This window comes from Cordyceps fumosorosea, assembly GCF_001636725.1.
Source record: "Cordyceps fumosorosea ARSEF 2679 chromosome Unknown scaffold_25, whole genome shotgun sequence".
Taxonomy (NCBI): Eukaryota; Fungi; Ascomycota; class Sordariomycetes; order Hypocreales; family Cordycipitaceae; genus Cordyceps; species Cordyceps fumosorosea.
The window spans coordinates 216,116-236,610 of NW_017387325.1; the positions used below are offsets into that span (position 1 = coordinate 216,116).

General features: G+C 55.2%; 5 protein-coding genes across 5 annotated transcripts; 3 read left to right on the top strand and 2 right to left on the bottom strand.

Moving 5' to 3' along the window:
* Positions 1–1,207: 1,207 nt before the first annotated feature.
* Positions 1,208–2,637, top strand: ISF_07939 (SPX domain containing protein; the record flags this gene model as incomplete). The annotated part of the gene is made up of 2 exons (XM_018851542.1): positions 1,208–1,259; positions 1,319–2,637. The coding sequence occupies 2 exons, from the start codon at positions 1,208–1,210 to the stop codon at positions 2,635–2,637; spliced, it is 1,371 nt and encodes a 456-aa protein (XP_018701281.1).
* Positions 2,638–3,604: 967 nt separating this feature from the next.
* On the top strand, positions 3,605–4,507 carry ISF_07940 (hypothetical protein; the record flags this gene model as incomplete). Its single annotated transcript, XM_018851543.1, has 2 exons — positions 3,605–3,965; positions 4,140–4,507. 2 exons carry the CDS (start codon positions 3,605–3,607, stop codon positions 4,505–4,507), a joined length of 729 nt encoding a protein of 242 aa, XP_018701282.1.
* A 494-nt stretch (positions 4,508–5,001) lies between these two features.
* ISF_07941 (hypothetical protein) lies at positions 5,002–6,750 on the bottom strand (the record flags this gene model as incomplete). The annotated part of the gene is made up of 1 exon (XM_018851544.1): positions 5,002–6,750. The coding sequence occupies one exon, from the start codon at positions 6,748–6,750 to the stop codon at positions 5,002–5,004; it is 1,749 nt and encodes a 582-aa protein (XP_018701283.1).
* A 9,896-nt stretch (positions 6,751–16,646) lies between these two features.
* On the bottom strand, positions 16,647–17,477 carry ISF_07942 (DUF431 domain protein; the record flags this gene model as incomplete). The annotated part of the gene is made up of 5 exons (XM_018851545.1): positions 16,647–16,703; positions 16,756–16,874; positions 16,924–17,034; positions 17,085–17,102; positions 17,159–17,477. The coding sequence occupies 5 exons, from the start codon at positions 17,475–17,477 to the stop codon at positions 16,647–16,649; spliced, it is 624 nt and encodes a 207-aa protein (XP_018701284.1).
* A 623-nt stretch (positions 17,478–18,100) lies between these two features.
* ISF_07943 (pheromone processing carboxypeptidase KexA) lies at positions 18,101–20,045 on the top strand (the record flags this gene model as incomplete). The annotated part of the gene is made up of 3 exons (XM_018851546.1): positions 18,101–18,255; positions 18,323–18,683; positions 18,732–20,045. 3 exons carry the CDS (start codon positions 18,101–18,103, stop codon positions 20,043–20,045), a joined length of 1,830 nt encoding a protein of 609 aa, XP_018701285.1.
* Between the last annotated feature and the right edge of the window lie 450 nt (positions 20,046–20,495).

Consider the following 20,495-nt stretch of genomic DNA (forward strand, 5'->3'; position numbering starts at 1 on the left):
TGACATCTTGTCAACGACAGCCACTTTCATGCTGTGTTACTGGCAAACGTAGAAATAAAAGATGCCACTTTACAGATATCATATAAATTCCAAAGAAGAAAAATAAAAAACACATCCCCAACACCACCTCTCCACGCCCCTCTTTCATTGTACAAAGTGGTGTCCTCCACAACCTCCAGCATACCCAGACACCTCCAGACACCCCCTCCCTCCGCTATAGCTCCCCCTGTAACCCGCTATAACACCACCCTCCAGGGTCCCCTCTTCTTCCTCCAGTGGGCCACTGAGGCGAGGCGACATGAACAGCCACCAGCACGGAGTAACTGTACCACCTGCGCTAACTAATAAGGCTATCCTGGAGAAAACATCAAATTCTACGTACCTACCCAACAGCTTCGTTTGCTCTCTTCTTCTTCTTCCTCTCCATCTTCATCTTTTCCTCTCCATTCCCCTCTATACATACAATTCCTCCCAATTGCCGATTCCACTTCTGTTTTTCTCCCACCGCTTCTTGACTCGGCCCAATTCATCTCTCCCTCATTGTCACCTAACTCGCTTTTAAACTTTGTGCATTCCACTTCCGGCCGACAACAACAATCTTCGTCTCTGCCTCTGTCTCACTCTTGTCAGACACGAGCCTTTGTCCAGATTACTGGTCACTTGTGCTCTCATATAATTCATCCGTCGCCTCGGGCTCATCTCTCGCACCAATCTCGGTTTCCAACCGTTTGCAGCGCCTCTCAGGCCTCCTTCCCTCGTCACCAACCACCAATCACCAAAGGACGCCAAAGCCAACCACTGACTACTGGCTTTAACCTTCGCCAACTTGTTGCCACAACCGACAGTCAGAATAATTTGACTTTATCCCCGCATCGCGCTGCTCTGCACTCTTGCATCATCGTCATCATCTCGCCTTGCTTGCTCGCCGTTTCATCCTCATTTTCCTCCCATCATCAAACACCCTTGTTTTTTAAACCTGGCCGACCATCCCTGCCCGCCAGCCCACTTGTGACGTCGCCATATTGGAAGCCCGCAACGCCATTCAACTGCCACGGATTCGACCCAGCCTGCATTGCAATCGGCTCCCTCCCAGTCCGCCGGCTAGGTACGGATACCCGATACCAGTCCCGAATCCATCTCCTCTGCCAGCCATTGGCCCTCTCGCAAGCACAACTCCCTATCCCAATCTCTTGCTGCTGCCGCCGTGATGAAGTACGGCGAGCAGCTCGAACGCGAGTCTGCACCACAATGGAGTCTTCGTACGTTGAATCTAGCCCCATACCCTTGCAACCACAAACTTGACCCTAACGCTACTCAGATAACCTCGATTACAACTCCCTCAAGCATGAAATCAAGATGCACACCACCCGCGACCAGGCAACCGCCATGGTCATTCCCGGCTACGAGGATCCCGCCCTCGCCAAGTTTGAAAATGCCCTCTTCGCTGAGCTCTGCCGCCAGCACGACCGTGTTGACCTCTTCGTCTCCAGCAAGGCCGACGAGATTCTGCGTCGCATGCAGCACCTCCAAGCCAACACACACCGATGGATTCAAAAGTACGACGAAGAACCTCCCTGCCGTAACCTCGCCATGAAGCGCCAGCGACGCCTCGCCAAGTACGAGCGCGGGCTCCTCCACTGCGGTGACGACATTTACGCCCTCGAGCGCTTCTGTAAGGCGCAGGTCACGGCCTTTCGTAAGATACTAAAAAAGTACAAGAAATGGACCGGTTCAACTACCCTCCACGCCCGCTTCAATGACCAGGTCCTCTCCAGCCTCAAGAGCTTTACCCGCCGCGACTTTGCCCCCCTCCGCGAACGCCACTCCGAGATCCTCGCCGACCTGCGCAATGCCGCTCCCGCCCTCAGTGAACCTAGCTCTCCATCCTCGGTCGAACTGCCACCCTCGCCCGTCAGCTCCGCCACCCGGGTCTCCCGCGTCAGCTTCGATCCCCTACCACCCGCCGCCGCCGCCCCAGCGCCACCGCAACATAAGTACTGGAACGAGTATGATGATGGAAGTGATGCCGGCGACGAGGGCTACGCCATCTACATCAACCCCGACGAAGACTCAACCTTTCCCGGCATGGGCTATGTTAACGCCATTGTCACCATGCCCTACGAAAAGATTCGAGCCTGGTTCAAGCTCCGGGACAAGCGGGAGCGCCACCCGCTGCTCAGCGACGACCGGTCCGCCTGTGGTGGCGGCTACTCGTCCGCCGGCCATGCCGACTCGGACGAGGAGGCCGGATACTCTAGCTCTGACGGTATTCCCACCGAGGGCTACTCGATGCACTACGCCACGTTTCCCAGCATCAATGAGCAACAGATCCGTCAGTACCGCGAGCGGGTGCTCTTCTGGGGCACCATTGCCTCCTTTACGGCCGCATACATCCTCATGGGCGTCGCCGCCATCCTCATTTCTACCGGAAAGCGCAAGCTGCGCGTCGAGGTTGATGTCGGTGTCAGCGTCGGCGTCATGGTCAGTCTGTTTTGCTCCTGCGCTGGTCTCGGCATGACACTGTATCGGCGCGAGACACCCGCCCTCATGACCCGCCTCGCCGTGTGGCTGTCCTTTACCGCGTCGTGTTTGATCAACGGCATGCTGTTGATTCTCGTCGTGGGTAACACACCATGAGCTGCTGCTGCAGATTATGACAGTGACAAGGCCTGAGATGTGATGCCGCCATCTGCCTCAAAAATTGTCGTGTTTTGCTTTCTCTGCTATATTGTTACGTTTGACATGTTTTGATGACATTTCCTTGTCTGCAGCAACGATCTTCTGTGACGTACCTGTCCCAGCAGTATTCGTGTTGTATTCTCATTGCTGCGAGCATTGGCCGATCCATGACCATTGCCTGGGCTATTTCAACAGCGTTATGAAGTATGCGATATCCTGGAGCCGGACGTTATTATTTTCACTTTTCCTTATTGTCTAATATTTCCTTGTTCTCCCTCATATTTATCGGCGTTTTGGATACCTCTTTGTGAGGTGCATGGCGGGTTGTTTGCTGCATTTTTACCTCTGCATGATTTCCCCCCCTTTTTCTTGGAAAGTTAGAGAAGTAGGCATTGGTTGCACAGTCTCCGCGAGGAGTCTCATTGTTTTCTGTTTTTCTTTTATTTCTGAACACCATTTGAGTAGTCTACTGTCTCAGATTGCACAAAATCGAAACACATATCAGATTGAACATGATGACGTGCCACTGTGACTCCGATATGTCCTGCTGCCTGACGTGCATGTCCTTGCTCACAGCCCCTCGCAGACAATAGCGATCCCTTCTCTGTTCGTTTCTCGCAGCCGCCATGTCTCACTCAAATCAGGCTGACAATGCAAGCCACATGGCCAGCGCTAATCAATCTCGCATCGCCATCCGTTGGCACCCTAATCAAGCAATTGGCCGACACTAAGATCGGGGTTGCCCAAAAAAGAAACAACAAAAGAACCCGGCGCTGTCGGCCCTTATTAATTACCGTCTGAGTCACCTTCCTCACCAACATAACCTCGTTTGAACCAACTCATCACCTTCTGCCCCCTTCCTCCTCCCTCTAGGTTACAAAAACTATCTACGCTCCAGAAGACGGCACAAGTCCCCGTGCCCATCATGGCCGCGATACCCACCACCACCATCCTTCCCCGCACCGGCAAGACCGCCTACACGCTCCGCCCGGCCGTCCACGCGGACGTCCCCGGCCTCGCCGCCGCCTACTACGCCGCCTTCGCCGACTCCCGCCCCGGCGCGCCGGCGGACAACCTTCTCGAGGTGCTCTTCGGGGACGACCACCGCGCGCACCCCGCCGCCGTCCAGGCCACCCTCGCCGACATCCTCGCCCCGCGCCTCTGGAGCCTGTATTACTGCCTGAGCGCCCTCGTCGACGCCTCCGCCGAGGAAGAGATCGTCGGCTTCGTGTGCATCAAGAGACCGGACTGCGAAGTCACTTTTTACGAGCGTTGGCTCTCCCCCCGTACGTTTCCTTTCTCTCTTTCTCTCTTTTTTTTTTTTTTCCCCTTCGCTTCGCTCGACGTGGGGTGGAGGCGGGGAGGACTGTTTTTGCTGACTGGTTGGGTGGGTGAGCAGGGACGTGGCTGCACACGCTGTACACCGGGATGCACCACCTGTCCTGGTTGCTGAGGAGTAGGGGCGGAGTGCTCGATTTGCGGCGGACGCAGGCGTTTGCGCGCGCGTTCGCCGGCATCGAGCCGCGCGTGCGCTGCTCGCCGCGCCGAAGAGCGGCGTGGTACCTCTCCGTCGTGGCCGTGCGGCCCGCGCTGCAAGGCCTGGGGCTCCAACGACGCGGGCGCCGCGGAGACGGAGGCCGGCGCGAAGCAGGAGGACGCGGAGGAAGGAGGCCCGGCGGTGTGGCTGACGGCGAGGAGGGGCACGGAGGGACTGTACAGGAAGCTCGGTTTCGTCAAGGTCATGGACGGCAACACGGGGCCGCTGAGCGCGTGGAACGGGGGCGCGGTCATGTTCCGTGGGCTGCAGGGCGTCGAGGACCGTCCTTGAGCGTGGGACACAATCACACTCACAGATATGTATAGATGCGGCTATCCGGAGCCCAGGAAACTACAAGTCCAGTTCGTTCGTTGTTGAAATATGAAAATTGACTTCCGTGGTCGTCTATTACTTATACATTATCTGTTAAGATGCTCAACAATATAGAACAAGTACTAAAAAAGAAGGAATCTATGACCAGTAATTTTTGCCTCTGAAACGGCAAGTTCTCGTGTGCAAAAAACCCAACATCAGCCAACCAACCCATGACCATAAAAGTCATCTTTGACATAGTCATAACACACTTCGTTTTTTTCCTTGTTGCCCTCCCGTAAAAAGTAAGCCGCTTGAAAAGACCCAGAGAACTCCAGAAACAAAAAAGAGAGGCGCGTATGCAGATTAAATGTACCCACCCAGAACGAAAAAAAAAAAGAGAAACAAAGAGACTCAATAAAGCTCTTACCGAGCACAGTGTAATCGTCAAAGCATCAAACAAGAAAATTAAATCATGGGCGTCCCCCGTAAACAGCTCGTCCCTCGCGGCTCCATGCTTCGTCAACGTGCCCAGGCGGCGGTCCGGCGTGCCGAGGTGCATGCGGAGGAGGCGGCTGATGGTGCCCCCGCGGCCATGCATAGCTATACTGCTCATGCTCCGACCCGTAGTGATGCGGAGGCGGCGGTGGTACCTGCTCATACTCGCGGCCGTAACCAGGCACCGGCGGGGCTTCGTGGCCCGAGCTCAGCGGCCGCCCCGGAGGCATCGGCGGCGCCACCCCGCGGTGGTTATGATCGCCAGGGACGTACGCGCTTGCGGACCGCCAGTGGTGTGGCCTGCCACCGCGATGCTGGTCGTGCTGGGCGTGGGAGCGCGGGAACCGGCCTTCGAGCTGGGCGCTGATCGGCGGCAGGGGTTGGTGCGGAGCAGGTGGCGGCGGTCCGCCGTGACGGAACTCGCCGCTGCTAAGGGCGTAGGCGCCGTCGCTCCGCGCAGAGTGTGGCGATGACTCGTAGCTGTCCCAGCGCGGCGGACCGCCAGGGATGGACTGGCCGGGATAGTAGCCATCAGGTGGCGAGGCCGTTCCGTAGCTGTGGTGGCTGCCGCGACGATACGCGGGCGGCTGGATCCTCGGCACCACCACGTTGGGCGCGCGGGTGGCGGCCTGCGGAGGCTGCATCTCGCCGTACGACAAGGCAGACGCCAGCGGCGGCAGCTGCGCCGAGTCGGGCCGTAGGGGTCCATACGGGGCAGGCGCCGGGCCGCGAACAAGCCGAGCGCGCTTGCCCGAGGGGCTGACCACGTCGTAGCTTTCCTCACCTGCCGGTGCTTGGTGGTGGTAGTGGCCGTGGTGATGGTGATGGTGGAGGTTGTGTTGTGCCGGGGGTGGCGGGTAGTACTCGCCGCCGCGGCCGTCCGAGTAGACTGACGACTCGCGTCGGCCAAAGTCGAGCGACTCGGGCGCCTTTCGCTTGGGCGTCTTGATGCCGCTGGCACTGCTGGCACCGCTGGCCATGCGACCCTGGCGACGGCCGTTACGCGAGGACTTTGAGCTGGCACCGGAGTCGGCCTCGACAATATCCGGGAGGAACTCAATCTCGGGCACCTGAGCGAGGTGGCCATCCTTAATTTCCTTGTGCAGACGCTCGGCCACCTCGAGGATCGCCTCCGTCGTGTAGCCGGAAGCGACGCGCTGGATGAGCCAATCCGGCACGGCGGTACCTGCGCTGCTGCGGGCGTCGTGGACAACAGGGTCCTCGGCGCCGCCGCCGTTTTCAATGCGACTCTGCTCACGCTTACGTAGAGACAAGGTCCACATGCGGATGTAGGCGCCGCTGTTTTGATTCCTGTTTTTCTCGCTCCACGCTTGCAGACGCACAATCTGCAGCTTAACGAGCTCCATCTGATTGAGGGGATACGTCTTCGCGTTGCGGTATCGGATCCGCTGGTAGTGCTTGCGGCAGTAATACACCCAAACATGCTTGGGGATGCGTAGCGTGCACGCCTTGTTGCGTCCAAAGAGGTGAGAGATGGCCTTGCGGAGCTGCGAGCCCGTGTCGCAGTCCTTGACAAACATGCAGTAGGCTTCCTGGTCCTGCTTCATCGAAGCGCCGGTTTCCATCACCACAGAGCTACAACGTGAGTCCTCGGTCGGCTGCTCGTCACCGGGTCGCGAGCATGTACTTTCGGAAATCATGGGCTGCGCGGCGTGGCGTGGCATTCTCGCGACCGAGCACTGAGCGATATCTGGCGCAGACATGGTTCGCTTGTGCGTTTTCCCAGCCACGTTGCCGTTGGCATGTAATGATCGCCTACTTCACATTAGAAAAGATCCTTGAATGCTCGTTGAAACAAGCAGTTGAAACCTCGGGGTAGTAATGCCGGCTTGGCAATCCATCAGCAGCACTTGTCGCTGTTGGATTATGCCTTCGCTTGCCGGTGGCAACCTGCGGCTCGACTACCAGATTTCGCCATGGTTGCCTTCACTTTCTTATCGATGCCATAGTGCTTGGAGGAAATACTTACGATTCGACGTCCGCCTCAGGGCCCCTTTGACTTGCCATGCGATCCAGCGAAGTCCCACGGCCATGCAATGTCGCCTCCTTTCCGGATTGCAAAGCGCTAATGGCTGTAAATGACGATACTCGAGACTGTGGTGTTGAGGCTGAGAAAGCACTGGTGCACTGATTGTTGTGACTGCCTAGGCACGAGTTCTTTGATTCCGTCCCGCCGTGCTCTCCATCGCTCTGCTCTGGGGAGATGATTGATCTACATTGTCAGCCAATGCCACCGTCAAGGCATAACAAATACTCACTTCTTTGCCTTGTTGGACAGAGCGGGTTTGCATCGAGGTGATCTATTTCACATTAGAATCCACGCAGTCGATGAGTCTTTTCGTACGTACAATAAAGCGCGCGCATGACTGTTGCGGGGGGAATGGGACGAGGCGGAGACAACTGCAGAACAGACCGAGTCATTTCTCGAGCTGCTGTAGTGACCATCGTCGCTCTCCGTCTCGGCGCGACCATCAGCCTGGAAAGAAAAGACCGAGCTTGCTCGTGGTTTTGAGTCGAGAGCCAGTTGTAACGAGTATCCCCGCGTTGCCCAGAGCGAGGAGTTTTGGCGAGGGCTTCCGTCGTATTCTGCAGGTCCTAGTGTTCGCTCTGGCGATGGTGTAGGCAGCGCTGAAGAAGGTACTGTATGTCCACTTTCAGTAATGGAGGGCGATGCGGATGCTCGTGGTGGTTTCAACGAGGTGCCGGATCCGGCTGTGTTGAGAAGTGAAGTCACGTCCATGGTGACGCTGGGTCGAGTTGTGGTGGAAGTTTTCAGACGAGTCGATGCAAGATCCAAGGAAGATTCGGCACAATATTGATTCTCCGTGGTATCCGAGTAATGAACTGTCAAGCCTCAAGCTGTGCAAGACTCACTGAGCCGAGCAGGAGAGTCGTGGGAACAAGAACAAAAGGATTAAAAGGGAAGAGAGAAGAGGGTCGGAGGCAGAAGCTGACTTTGATAATCCACCAGGCTGATAGTGAACTCAAGTTAACCAGCATGCAAAAAGCCAATACCTCAAAGAAACCAAGATGGACCAGGGAACTGATCAGGTCAGAAACGGGCCATCCGACGTATTTGATGCGATCGACGTGTGCCCAGGAGATCTCACGCACTGACTGCTTAATGGTCCCAGAAGAGATCGAAACAATCCGACCGCTTATGCACTTGAACGTCTGGGACGACAAGGGCGTAAAAGGTTTCTGCTGCCCTACACGTGTATTATTATTTTCTCTGAGGGCCCAGTTCTTTGCAGGACCGAGCGAAACAAGACGGCCAGGCCTCTCCACAGCTTGGGCCACCAAGGTCTTGAAACAGTAGAAAGTGGCTATGCGTGACAAGGGTATGTAGATGAAGTGGGAGGAGTGGAAGAAGGGAATAATAGAGGCCCCGTGTAGGCTATTTTTATCGACAATATCCGAAGCAAGATATGGTATGGGGAGAGGGGGGAGGGTTGGCGTATCAGGCACCCTGAGACAAGACTGGTCGCGTCGAGATGCAACAGAACAATACTTGGAAGACAGACGTCCGTGGGTAAAGGAGTGAAGAAGTATGAAGTATGAAAGGAGTGTCCGAGAACAAAACAAAAACGACGTCGAAGAGGGAGGCTGAGGAATGGTGCAGAGTATATCCTTGTTTGGCAAGGAGAGTGGTAGAACCTTGGGTCAGCCTCGCATAAGAGTCAGTGGAATGATGAGGTTTCGATAGTGAACTTCGTGGAGTATCGGCCAGAGAAACACAACGGGAGTGGGCCAGGCTCGGTTCTCGACGTAGATTGCAAGGACGGCGGTGAGTTGCATGGCTTGCGAGAGTGAGATGGCTCTTGGTAAGCAGGGGGGGGGGGGCACTGTGCGTAGGTATCCGTACTGGGAGTAATGCCAACAAGATAGTTCGATCAACGAGTACCGCCGCGGGAGGGTGGATGCATGGCGGAAGGCAATAATGACCAGAGCGGGAGACACTTTGACAGCGCTAGTTTCCCACCCCCAGCTACAATGACCACAAGGTAGGATGCGACAGCCAAGGCGACGAGAGTGTGTGTTGCTGCTGTGCCAGGCCAGCTGGTCTGCCACATCGCAAGCATGCAGCGGGGCTCCTTCGCGATGACTCGCGGTAGTCGGCAGTTCCGGGAACAGGGTACATCCCAGTACAGCATCAGTAGTGTGGATCGTTGTGTCTTGATGGTTGTCTTGGGGTTTTGGTGTGATTTTGGTGTGATTTGTGAAGGAGCACGGACACACGTCCTGGGGAATATTTTCCATAGTCTCCTGCAACATTATGCGACGAAGGGAGCTGGCTCCTTGTTAGAACTGCAAAGGAGCGCAGCCGGGATGATGCAGGCAAGCGAATCATGAACGTACAGATCAAGAAACGCTCCGTCCCAGAGAAACGTCTTACACACTCACTGGGGACATATGGCGCTTGAAAGGGGTGTAGATTGAGTAGAGGAAATGGCATTATTGCCACGAGCCACAACGGGGACGCTGGGTATCGAAGGCGGAGCCAAAGGGAGGCGAGATGAACTCTGTGTGCAGTGCAGCATGCAGCGTGCAGTGTCCAGTGATTTCTCACCCATCCATCGTACTCCCCGAAAACTATACGTACGGCATGGCCTGGTGCAAGCAGTCCGGTCAATCTCACAAGCGGACTCCACCGGGAACTGGCAATATTGCACAGATGGGACGTGGGTGGTCGTCGAGGGGCGGGAAGGACTTGGGCCAAGCGGCCTTGATAGGTTGCCACAGCAAGCTGGCCGGCCTAGGGTACTGGATGGCACCATGCGGCTGGCAAGGGAGACGAAGAACGTTGAGTTAAGTTGATGAGAGAGTTTCCCAGTCGGAAATGTGTGGGACCAGGAACCACAGGTGCGTTGTGGGACTGGCCGGTGCTAAAGGATTGTCAAAGTTCGAAGAGGTGCGAATAAGTGTGAGCCCAAGGGCCTTGGCTGCCCCTCCCCCGACACCCTTACCCACGGCAAGTGGCCTGTGTGTTAGTTATCCGTCTCGACCAAGACCAAGACAAGAAGCAGTTGTGACCGGGCATCTATCTGTAAGTTGGTCGCCGAACTGCGGCCGGCAGCAACACCGCTAGCAAGGGGGAGCAGCTCCGGTCTCGTCGAATGTTGCTGATGGCAGCATGTGAATCGAGACTAGCGCAGGCAGAGCTGCAGTTGTCCAGTTTCAAGCAACTCGGCGGGGCGTCTGGCGTGCTTTCTTGATTTGATATCCGATCCAGTCAACGCTCTCTTTCTTCCAAAGAGCAATAAGCAGCAAAGACGCTTGCTTGCACGCCTCCGTACAACTCGGTACGACGTATACCTGCAGACCGAGAATATACTGGCGGCGCCCTGCTCGGCTACATGCAGCTCCCACGCGAGCATGCCAGCCGCCGTATGGTAATCTCCGCCACATACTCACAGTCGAAGTTTAAACCATGACTGCAGCTCCAATGCAGCACCAACAAGCTCAGGTGTTTGAGAACACCCAAGAATGGAACCAACGTGTTGACCCTTGATTAAAGTTGAGTTTGATCTAGTGAACTGCAGCGTGAGTAGTTCAGCCCACTTGGTCCCAACAAATGATAGCTCTTCGCGTGGCAGCAAGAATAACACCATTCGCATGGTAGCGAGTGGATGGATTTGGGGGAATCCTGTTTCCCCTAGTTGTTCTAGTTGGCCTAATTGATTTGCTTTAGTTGCGCTTAGCAAGCCACAAACGTACCACTTCTGTGAACCTGTCGTAAAATGTTTTGTTGGCGTGTCGAACTGGCGTTTCATAGATTACCCTGGATGATGAGAAGGAGCCTCGGCACCACGGCGAGAGAGCATCGGCGAGCAAACAGCGCCAAAGTCGACGTCGATGGGTGCACACTCAGGATTGCGAGTGGAGAGAGGGAGATGAGGGCCGTGGGCAATAGAAGGTAATCGCATCGCGGAGGAAACAGGTGACGGGCATTTCAGTGGGCCGAAAGGACCAGCAAGGCTACGTGAGATGGCCGATTCGAGCTTCCCGGGACGTGAAGGTCGAGCCGGGACCAAAAAACGGATGATGAAAGTGTTGCGTCCAAGACCTCGACTGCAGGGCCCCGGACCGCCATCGTCACAGTACGGCCGGTACGAGAGAATCCATTGGGGGCGAACACAGAGTGGAAAAAAATGGGGGGCGTCTCTCGAGTTCGAGGTGTGTGATAAATCCGTCTGTGGCGTGTCGCGGCGTTGCTCTTGGAGGATGAGCAGAAGTCAGATGGGCCGAAATAGAGTTTCTTGGGAGCTCCATGGCGCCTTCCTGGGACGAGTCTAGCTGGCGGCTCGAGCCCCAACGTCACTCTCAGGTCGAGGCCGGGGGGAGGAAGGCAGGCGAGGCACGCAAATCCAGGATATTCCAATAAAGGGAGCCTGGCGAAGCGCTCCGGCGGGGGCCAGCCAGCCAGCCCGCTCGTCCCCTCTGCGTCCGGTCTCTTGCTGGTTCGATATGGGCTGGGGCGGAAATTGAGGGCCCGGGTTGGCGGGAAAGCACCAAGTCCGGATCACCACTCATCTAGTTATCCATGCATCCACGCCCCCCAGCTGTGGTGGTGGTGATGGCGGCCGGCGGCGGGAGCTTGCCGCCGCAGAAGGGTGGCCTGGGCGTTTTTTCCTTCCTTTTTCTTTCCTTTCTTTCGATTAACGGGTAGCCGTGCTGCAAAGAGAAGAGATTTTAGTCCAGACATCTTTGTCCTGTACGCCGCCTGCTCTGACCCTGCCGCAACTTGACCCCCTCCCCCTGTTTGCCATTTGCCACCTCCACGCTTCCCGATCGACACCGCCCGTTAGCCAACGAGTCATCATCATCCACAACGATTGTAGCGGTACTGGCTTTCCGAGAGATATATTTTAGCGGCTGCCTGCGTTGGGTGGCCCCATGCTGCTGACCTGCTGCGGGTGTCAGAGTTGGATGGATGGATGGGCTTGGCAAGCTTGACTTCGGAGCCGGCCACCGCAAGTTTGGAGCGGCGAGCCGGAACGAAAGTGGCTCCGTTTCCGGTACTCGTCCCTGGCATATAACCGAATCGACAGCAACCAAGATACTGGTACAATACGTACAATACGTACAATACGTACAGTACCTACAGTACCTGTAGCCACGCCATTCAATGCCTCTCGGTATGGTATGCTTGACTATCTGTATATTGCGTCGAGTTTTTCTTTGACCATCGCGACTTCAATGCACCGTTATGCGACCATGCTGCACTGCATTGTGCTTTAATCATCGAACCCGCCATCCCTTGGCGACCCGCCCGCTATCAGCAAGCACCCTTACTTCTCAGCCCTCTCCTCCTCTCCTCCTCTTCCATCTGTCACAATTCAATAAAAATCATCCAGCGATCAACTTCCCTTTGCGCTCGCCCACAACCCGGCCCTGGAGCTGGCTCCGGAGCCGAGCTTTTTTTCTTCTCCTTCTTCTCCTTCTCTTAGCGTTGCCTCCTTTTTTTTGCTCATTTCAACGTCTCATTCCCGCCTGACCATCTTCCCCTCCAAAACATGACGATTTTTTTTCTGGCACCCGGCCGCACTCGGAATCACACAACCCGTCCATCGGCAGTTGCTCCTTGCCCCAGGGTAACTTGACTAGAGGCAGAATACGTACACCATACAGAAGAGAGGTCACAACAACTGGGCCTCATTTTCCCGATACCCTTGTTCATCCAAACAGACGAAAACGGTCGAGCCGAGGGCGCGCATGCTGTTCGTTCCGGGTCTCCAGGTAAATCAGACTAATGAGCAGCACCCATGTGCCTGGCGAAATAGCCCAGCCCATTGTTTAGGTTGCTGCTGATGGCTGCGTGTCTTACATCTGTATCCGTAGACGACGACGGACGACCCTGTTCGCTATCGTCAAGAGAAAAAGGTGGTGTGGGAATCCAACGCTCAACGACAGGGAATCGACCTGGCTCCCCAAGTGGGGGATAGCATGTCGCCCGGGCCTGGTTTTGGGCGGAGATCCTATCAGCTAGTTCGACAAACTCGAGATGCCATCCCTGTCCTGCACTGTTTGACAGGATAGGGTGCCAGAGTGCCTTCGCCCAGGTTTCATCTCAAGTCTGGTCCTTCTTGGCCGTTCACCACGCTGCCGGTTCTTCTTCTCCGACGTGACTCGACACAGTTCCCCGAACATGTCCTGTTTGCTTAGCCCGCTTTCTCTTCGAAACCTCGTCCAAGTTCTTATTCAGCGGGAAAGTCAATTGTCTTCTCTGTGGGCCTCGGCCCAGATAGATGGATGATGGATGATGGATGATGACCCATCTCCACTGGCCGCCCGCTGAAGGTCCTGCGTGTACCTTCCCTGTCCGCCTGGCCCGACCAGCCTCTTGGGCTTCGAACCAATTTGCTGGCCATCAGACGAGGCCTAAACGGGCAAAAAGGCGGCTGTATGTCTTGCTTCTTAGCGTCCGAGTGCTAGGCTTCGGGTCCCCTTCTCGGCTATTCATCCTTGCTTTCGCCGTTGTAATCAAGACTGGCAAAAAGAGGGGGTTCAGCCATCACACCTCGGCACAAGCGAACGCTCACATTCGATCCCCTCATCGTCAATGCCTCCCGACTTGCTCCCTGCCAAGACTCAATCTGAAGTCGCTCCTGGTTATTGCATGTGGTTGTTCGCTCGATCCCTCCCGTGCGTTGCTTTGACGTGCCCCTCTAATTTCCCTGCTTCTCGCAACAACCTGGATTGGCAAAACGGCGCGCCAGTGCATCTCTTTTTTTAGAAGCCCAATCGCGATTGTCCTGTTTAAAACGTTTGCTCACACGACTTGAGGGGGTGCTTCCAACGCCTCGCCGCCGCCTGCCTTGCGCCGCTTTCGGTGTATCATATGTGCAATACACGTGTGCCAGCTTCTGCGACTCTCCTGCTCCGAGGTTCGCAGCACCTGCAACCTTGCCAACAACCCTTGCTCCTCGACCCCGCGGGGTAATGGCGTAGCCGACAACTCTGTTCTCGGCAGTGCAGAATCGTGACAATCTCACCCGTAAACCGGAGAGACGAATTCCCGTATACACAAATGTGCAAGTTAAAACAGAGAACAGGGAGCGTGATGACATGATCCTTGGAGAGGCCAGTCCTGGATCCTGGATTATAATACATCAAAATAGCCATAGGCGATCTGGTAATATCCGTTATCCCTTCGCCGGGTTATAGGCGGCAAGACTCCACAGCCCGCCCATTTCATGTGAACAGACGAAGACGATCATATTACGGGATACTGAAAACAGACGTGTAATAAAGCACCCGGCCCCGTCACAGGGTGCGTGCCGCTAAAAATTCCAGCCCCCAGGCAATGAAACACGCCCATGACTCGCGCCCAGCCGCACGCCAGAGGAAAATGAGACCACTTCGCAAGGCTGCACTGGGGGCATGGGGCCTTTAGCCTGCTGTCAACTGTCACTACAACTAGGAATTCTTAAGCTGATGACGCCTTTCAGTCTAGCTAACTGGAGCTCGCCCTGCTCATTTGTCTTGAACTCAAATGTCGAAAGGGAAGAGAGAAAAACCAAATTGCAATAACCATCAAGTTGACAGAAAAGCCCCAAACAGTTGCCCGTGTTTTGTTCTTCCCCGCCAACGTTTCAACTCGTGATTTGGCTTGGGCGCTTGCCGCCTTGACACCGAGAGAAGGCCTCGTGAAACACCCCCCGGTATCAAAAGAAGACTTCCCAAAATAAGTCATTGCGATGCTGGTCCCATTTTAAGGTTCAACCTACAGCGTTCATTCAATCTTTTGACCAGCCTTGCCTTGTCCGCGTGGCAATCGGCCAATACACCAGGCCAACGAATGGAACTCCGACGATGGCTCCAGTTGGCTTTCAGCCACGCTTGGATATCGCCGACCTAACTCGTAGGCAAAGCTCACATGAGCCAAAATCGGCTGTTCAGTATAGCCTTTTTATTGATGCCTCCTTCTTTCGTTTCTTTCCTCGTCTCAAGACCAACCTAGGGCGTTCCCTGCTCAGACGAACCGCGGATGAAACGTCACAGCGTAGGTTGTGTGATTTCGGTGATAGGGATATCCCGGGCAACCAAAGAAAAACCATTTATCCAGCTTTAATTCCGGCGGCCCCGAAAGAAACAACGACCCGGTTCCACTGGTAATGATGACAGAATCAATGCGGAACCCATCATTGTGCCGTTCCGGGGACTCTGGGAAGTGCCATGTGCCATGTGCCCTCCTCCCCCGTGGTCGATGGAAGGAGGACTTCGTCTTGCGCTACCCACGCATGAATCGGGGCATCTTGACTCGTTGCAAACTAGGGAAACAATGAATATCGACTTGGGGTGCGGATCTCGCAGCATCCGGGCGGGTAGAAACTAATCGAGTAATGTAGCTCGCTCGCTCATGGGACAGCTCGATTCTTAGCGTTATCCCTTGTCGCCCGAGCACTGTAACTACGAAAAAAAGAGTAATTCATAGGCGCTTGGGGCGTTTACGTTGGTAGCTCAGGTGGGGCATCCTGTCAAGCCTTTTTAGACCCAATTAAGACAACTTTTGTTTGGGTAGTTCCTGTAGCGGAGTGGTTACCGCGTGACTCTTATAGATCAAGGAACTTCTTTTGGCTCTATGGTGAAATGTCAAGGTCCGGGGTTCGACCCCCCGCAGGAACATCCATTTTTTTGCCTGTATGAACGACAGTTTTATTTTATTTTTGTTTACTGAATATGCATCCGGCATTCTGTTTTACATTTTATTGTTTTATTTATTTTTAGAGCTGGCATGTTTACGAAACAGGGTGATAGCGATCCGGTTGCTGTCGTCTCATCAACAAGACGGATGAGCAGCTCCGACGCATGTCTGCCCAGCACTCGTCAAAACTCCTCGCCAAAACCGCTCATCGAAACAATGCTATTATGCAGCGATCCCTTTCTGATACCGGTCAGTTAAACAGACTTGGAAGTGGGCGTGCAAACACCACCCTCCTCCCCCTCCTCGCATGAGGCTGCGGACCGTCAAAAGGGCTGCAATGCAAGTCGACAACAAAGAAAACAAAAGCAAACGGAGGCCACCGCACACCACCAACCAGCCAAGCTCTTTGCGCTGAGACGGCTCTTCGGGTGCGTGCCTCCCGCAAACCCGTATCTGACACGGAGGGAAGATCTCCCGACATCAGATGCACTCAAAACGCAGTGCACCGCCCAGATTCACTGCGCAACTTCGAGGTGGAACGCACCGCATCCGACGATTCACCCGGTCTTGGGCTCGTTTCGAAGGAGGCACACCGGTCAGAATCAGCTCATTAAACGCGCCGGGGGATGCACACAAAACCTGGGCCGTGTTTATCGGGCAGTTGTCAATCTTGCGGCACTGATTGGACTGTCATCGGATGGGTCACTACCCGAGGCAGGATGCCGCGACCTCGCTCCCTCGGGTCCGGGCGCGCCAAGAATAGATGAGGTTCAGCAGATTATCGGTATCGGTAAGTAGTTTCACGGACGGCATGAATGTTTCTAGAGGCGAGTTGCGTATATTGTGTCAACTGCCGGCAGGCGCAATGTGCCCAGTGTAACGCGCGGTCGCAGTTCACCTGACGCATTGGGGGTAGCAATTTGTACTACATTGATTTGTTGGGGTAGAGAATCAAATCAAATCATCAACCGCCTTATCGGCATCTCTTCGTATCAGCTCCTTCATGCCCTGCGGCTGTGTTAGCAGCGACAACCGAACGAAGGCCGAGGCTGGCTCTTACCTCTGGCATGATGGGCTCTCCATCTGAGCCCTTGACATAGCGAAAAGGCATCTCTGTGCTTTCGTACTTGTTGAATTTGAGCTCGGGGAAGTCGAGGTACTCAATCTTGTCGAGGGCGACTGAGATTGTTAGCCAACGCGGCACAGGCTGGCATTGAGGGTTGCCTACTCTTGTCCTGAACCACAATCCTCGTCACGCGAACGGCAGTATCCGTGGTCATTTGCTTGGGGCCTAGACGGCGTCCTTCGAAGCCCTTCTTTCTGAGCTCCGAAGTGCGATCTAACTTTGTCAATACGGATATAAGCTTGAAGAGGCCAAACATGACAAACCTCTTGGGGGATCGTCGCCTATGGCATGTTAGCGGGTACAAGAACGCGCGCGAATTAGGGGCATGAAATCTCACCCAAAATCCCACCAAACAAGAACACGTCAAAGTTGTCACCGTCTTCAGGAGACAAGTCCTTTGCGGCCGCGGGATCCAGCAGGCAGACTCGGTTTCGGCTGTCCGCATATAGCTCCTCTACACCGCGATGCTCGGCCTTGAATGCAGGGCTGCTGGCCAGGTCTTCTGGAACCTTGAATCCGTCGGGCAGGCAAGACAGAATAAACTCGCTGCTTCTCTCATGGCTCTCCTTGGCGATGCACTTGTACTCGAGCTCCGACCAAGGACCGAGCTCTGGGTCAAGATGCTCGACGATGATTGTCTTCGCGGTGGATGCCATCTCGTCTGTATGAGCTTGATACGTTCCTGCATAAAGTATTAGCTTCGGCAATAAATAGCTCTTGGTATAGTCATACTTTGAAGTCTCAGATTGGCGATGGCGATGAGAGCAAACGAAAATCGAACGAAAATCGACGCAAATCTCAGCCACTAAAAAGAGGCCCCGAGCTGGTGGAGCCCGCCCGCATCGATCCATCTTCATGGCAAATGTCACTGCAAGAGAGGCAGTGTCCGTGACGTGTGACCACTTTTCGTACAAGTAAAACACAGCAGAACTATGAAAATTTATTTGCCATTTTCTTGAGATTCAGTCATCGAAATCCAAATGCCCCTACTGATCAAGTACTCTCCTAAAAGCGAGTGCTCCGGTCGTCGCGTTACGAATATGCGGCTCCGCGCCTTGGCCGCCTACCCAAAACGGGGCTCAATGAACAATGCCACCTCGCCTCTTTGGTCGGGTTCAGCTCCATGCTCTGACACCAACATCATCACACGACAATCCGGACAACCAAAATAGCCCAATATCACAACCAATCGTACGCGACCGTGTTCATCGATTAATATATATAGCTTTGCACCGACGCCGTTGCAAACGCCACCTGGGCGATGGCTTCGATGGCTTCGATGGCTTCCATCCCGGGGCCCCGACGATGGCTGGTCGCTGCGGTCCTGGCCCTCTCGCCGCTGGCGTCCCTAGCGGACAAGTCGGCTGCTGAGTACTTTGTTCGCAATCTTCCCGGTGTCCCCGAGGACCAGGCGCCGGTCAAAATGCACGCAGGGTAAGTTGCGCGCCGCTGCCGCCCAAACCCAACCCGAAACACGCGCTGACGCAAGCTTCCATCGCAGACATATCGAAATCACCCCCGAGTCCAACGGCAACCTCTTCTTCTGGCATTTCCAGAACAAGCACATTGCGAATAAACAAAGAACGATAATCTGGGTCAATGGTGGGCCGGGCTGCAGCTCTGAGGATGGTGCGATGATGGAAATCGGGCCGTACCGTCTCAAGGACACGAATACGCTTGTTCCGAACAATGGATCGTGGAACGAATTCGCCAATCTACTATTTGTCGACAACCCTGTCGGGACAGGATTCAGCTATGCCAACACCGACAGTTACGTGCACGAGCTCACCGAGATGGCAAGACAGTTTGTCGTCTTTCTAGAAAAGTTCTTTGCCATCTTTCCCGAGTATTCTCGCGATGACGTAGGTGCTTCATACATGTTGGGATTGTAGCGAGCTAACAAGATTTAGATCTACATCGCCGGAGAGTCCTATGCCGGACAGTATATCCCCTACATTTCTCGCGCCATTCTCGACCGAAACAAGGAGAGACCTGATAAATGGAGTCTGCAGGGCATTCTGCTCGGGAACCCATGGATGTCTCCCAACGAGCAGTATGACTCGTATCTAAAATTCGCTTTCGAGAAGGGGTTGATCGACAAAGACTCGAGCGAGGCCGAGAAACTCAAGGGCGCGCAACGTAACTGTCATACAATGATGGCGAGCGACCCTGGCAAGGTAACCTACAGCGACTGCGAAGACATCCTCACGGAGATTCTTTTCGCATCCCGAAAGGGCGGCGGCGGCAACGACGGGGAATGTTTCAACATGTACGACGTCCGTCTGAAGGACTCGTACCCCAGCTGCGGCATGAACTGGCCTCCGGACCTAGCCTCCGTGGCCCCCTACCTCCGGCGCGACGACGTCGTCCATGCGCTGAACATCAACCCCGAGAAGAAGACCGGGTGGCAAGAGTGTAACGGCGGTGTCAGCGTGGCCTTCAAGCCCAAGACCTCGAAGCCCTCGGTCGAACTCATGCCGCAGCTCCTGTCCGAGATCCCGGTGCTGATCTTCTCCGGTGCCGAGGACCTCATCTGCAACCACATCGGCACAGAGGACATGATTGACAAGCTGGAATGGAACGGCGGCAAGGGCTTCGAGGTGACGCCCGGCAACTGGGCGCCGCGGCGCAACTGGACATTTGAGGGCAAGGACGCCGGCTTCTGGCAGAGCGCGCGCAACCTCACCTACGTCGTGTTCCGCGAGGCCTCGCACATGGTGCCCTTTGACTACCCGCGGCGCTCGCGCGACATGGTCGACCGCTTCATGGGCGTCGACATCCGCAGCATCGGCGGCTCCCCCGCTGACAGCCGCATCGACGGCGAGAAGGGCCTTGAGACCACCGTCGGCGGCTCCGCCAACCCCAAGGCCAGCGAGGAGGCCGTCAAACAGAAGCTCAAGGAGGCCAAGTGGGCCGCCTACCGGCGCTCCGGCGAGGTCGTCCTCGTCTTCGTCGTCCTCGGCGCCCTCGGCTTCGTCTTCTTCGTCTGGCGCCAGCGGCGCAAGGGCGCCGCGTACAGCGCTCTCCGCTCCGAGGAGCCGATGGCCTCGGCGCGCCGCCGCCATGCCGATGCGGGCGACATCGAGGCGCAGGAGGAGGGCATCGCCCTGCAGAGCAACATCCTGCCCGCGGACAAGTACTCGGTAGGTGACGACAGCGACGACGAGGGGGCGGCGAGTCCGTCAAAGGGTAAGCAGGCAAGCAGGCCGCATGATGAGACGTGAACAATACACATTCATCTTGGGAGATGTTTATACTTGTTTATTTAAGTGCGCCTCGCAGGTCACGGGGATGGGGTCAACACATTACACTCTTTGGTTACAAATGTTCAAATATTGCATCACGTGTATAAATAATAAGACACTTTGCACGTTTATGAATAGCTTCGCACGTTTATAATCTATCACCCATTTCGCCATGCAACGCCCATCTGGTATGGGGACATATCAACAACATCCCTCGTGTGTGTGTATCTCAAAAAGCCCATTTTATGTCGCTCCCAAATCCTGTTCTCATCAGTCACGAGAAGCCCGTTTAAACCTTGACCCAAAAAGCCCAATGTAGTAGTAGCATCATCATCATCAATGCAAAGAACGCCGCCAGTCGCAAGTAGCGAACCACACCAAACGCCGGTAAAAATGTTTGTCAATCCATCGACCTCGTACTCGCCCTCA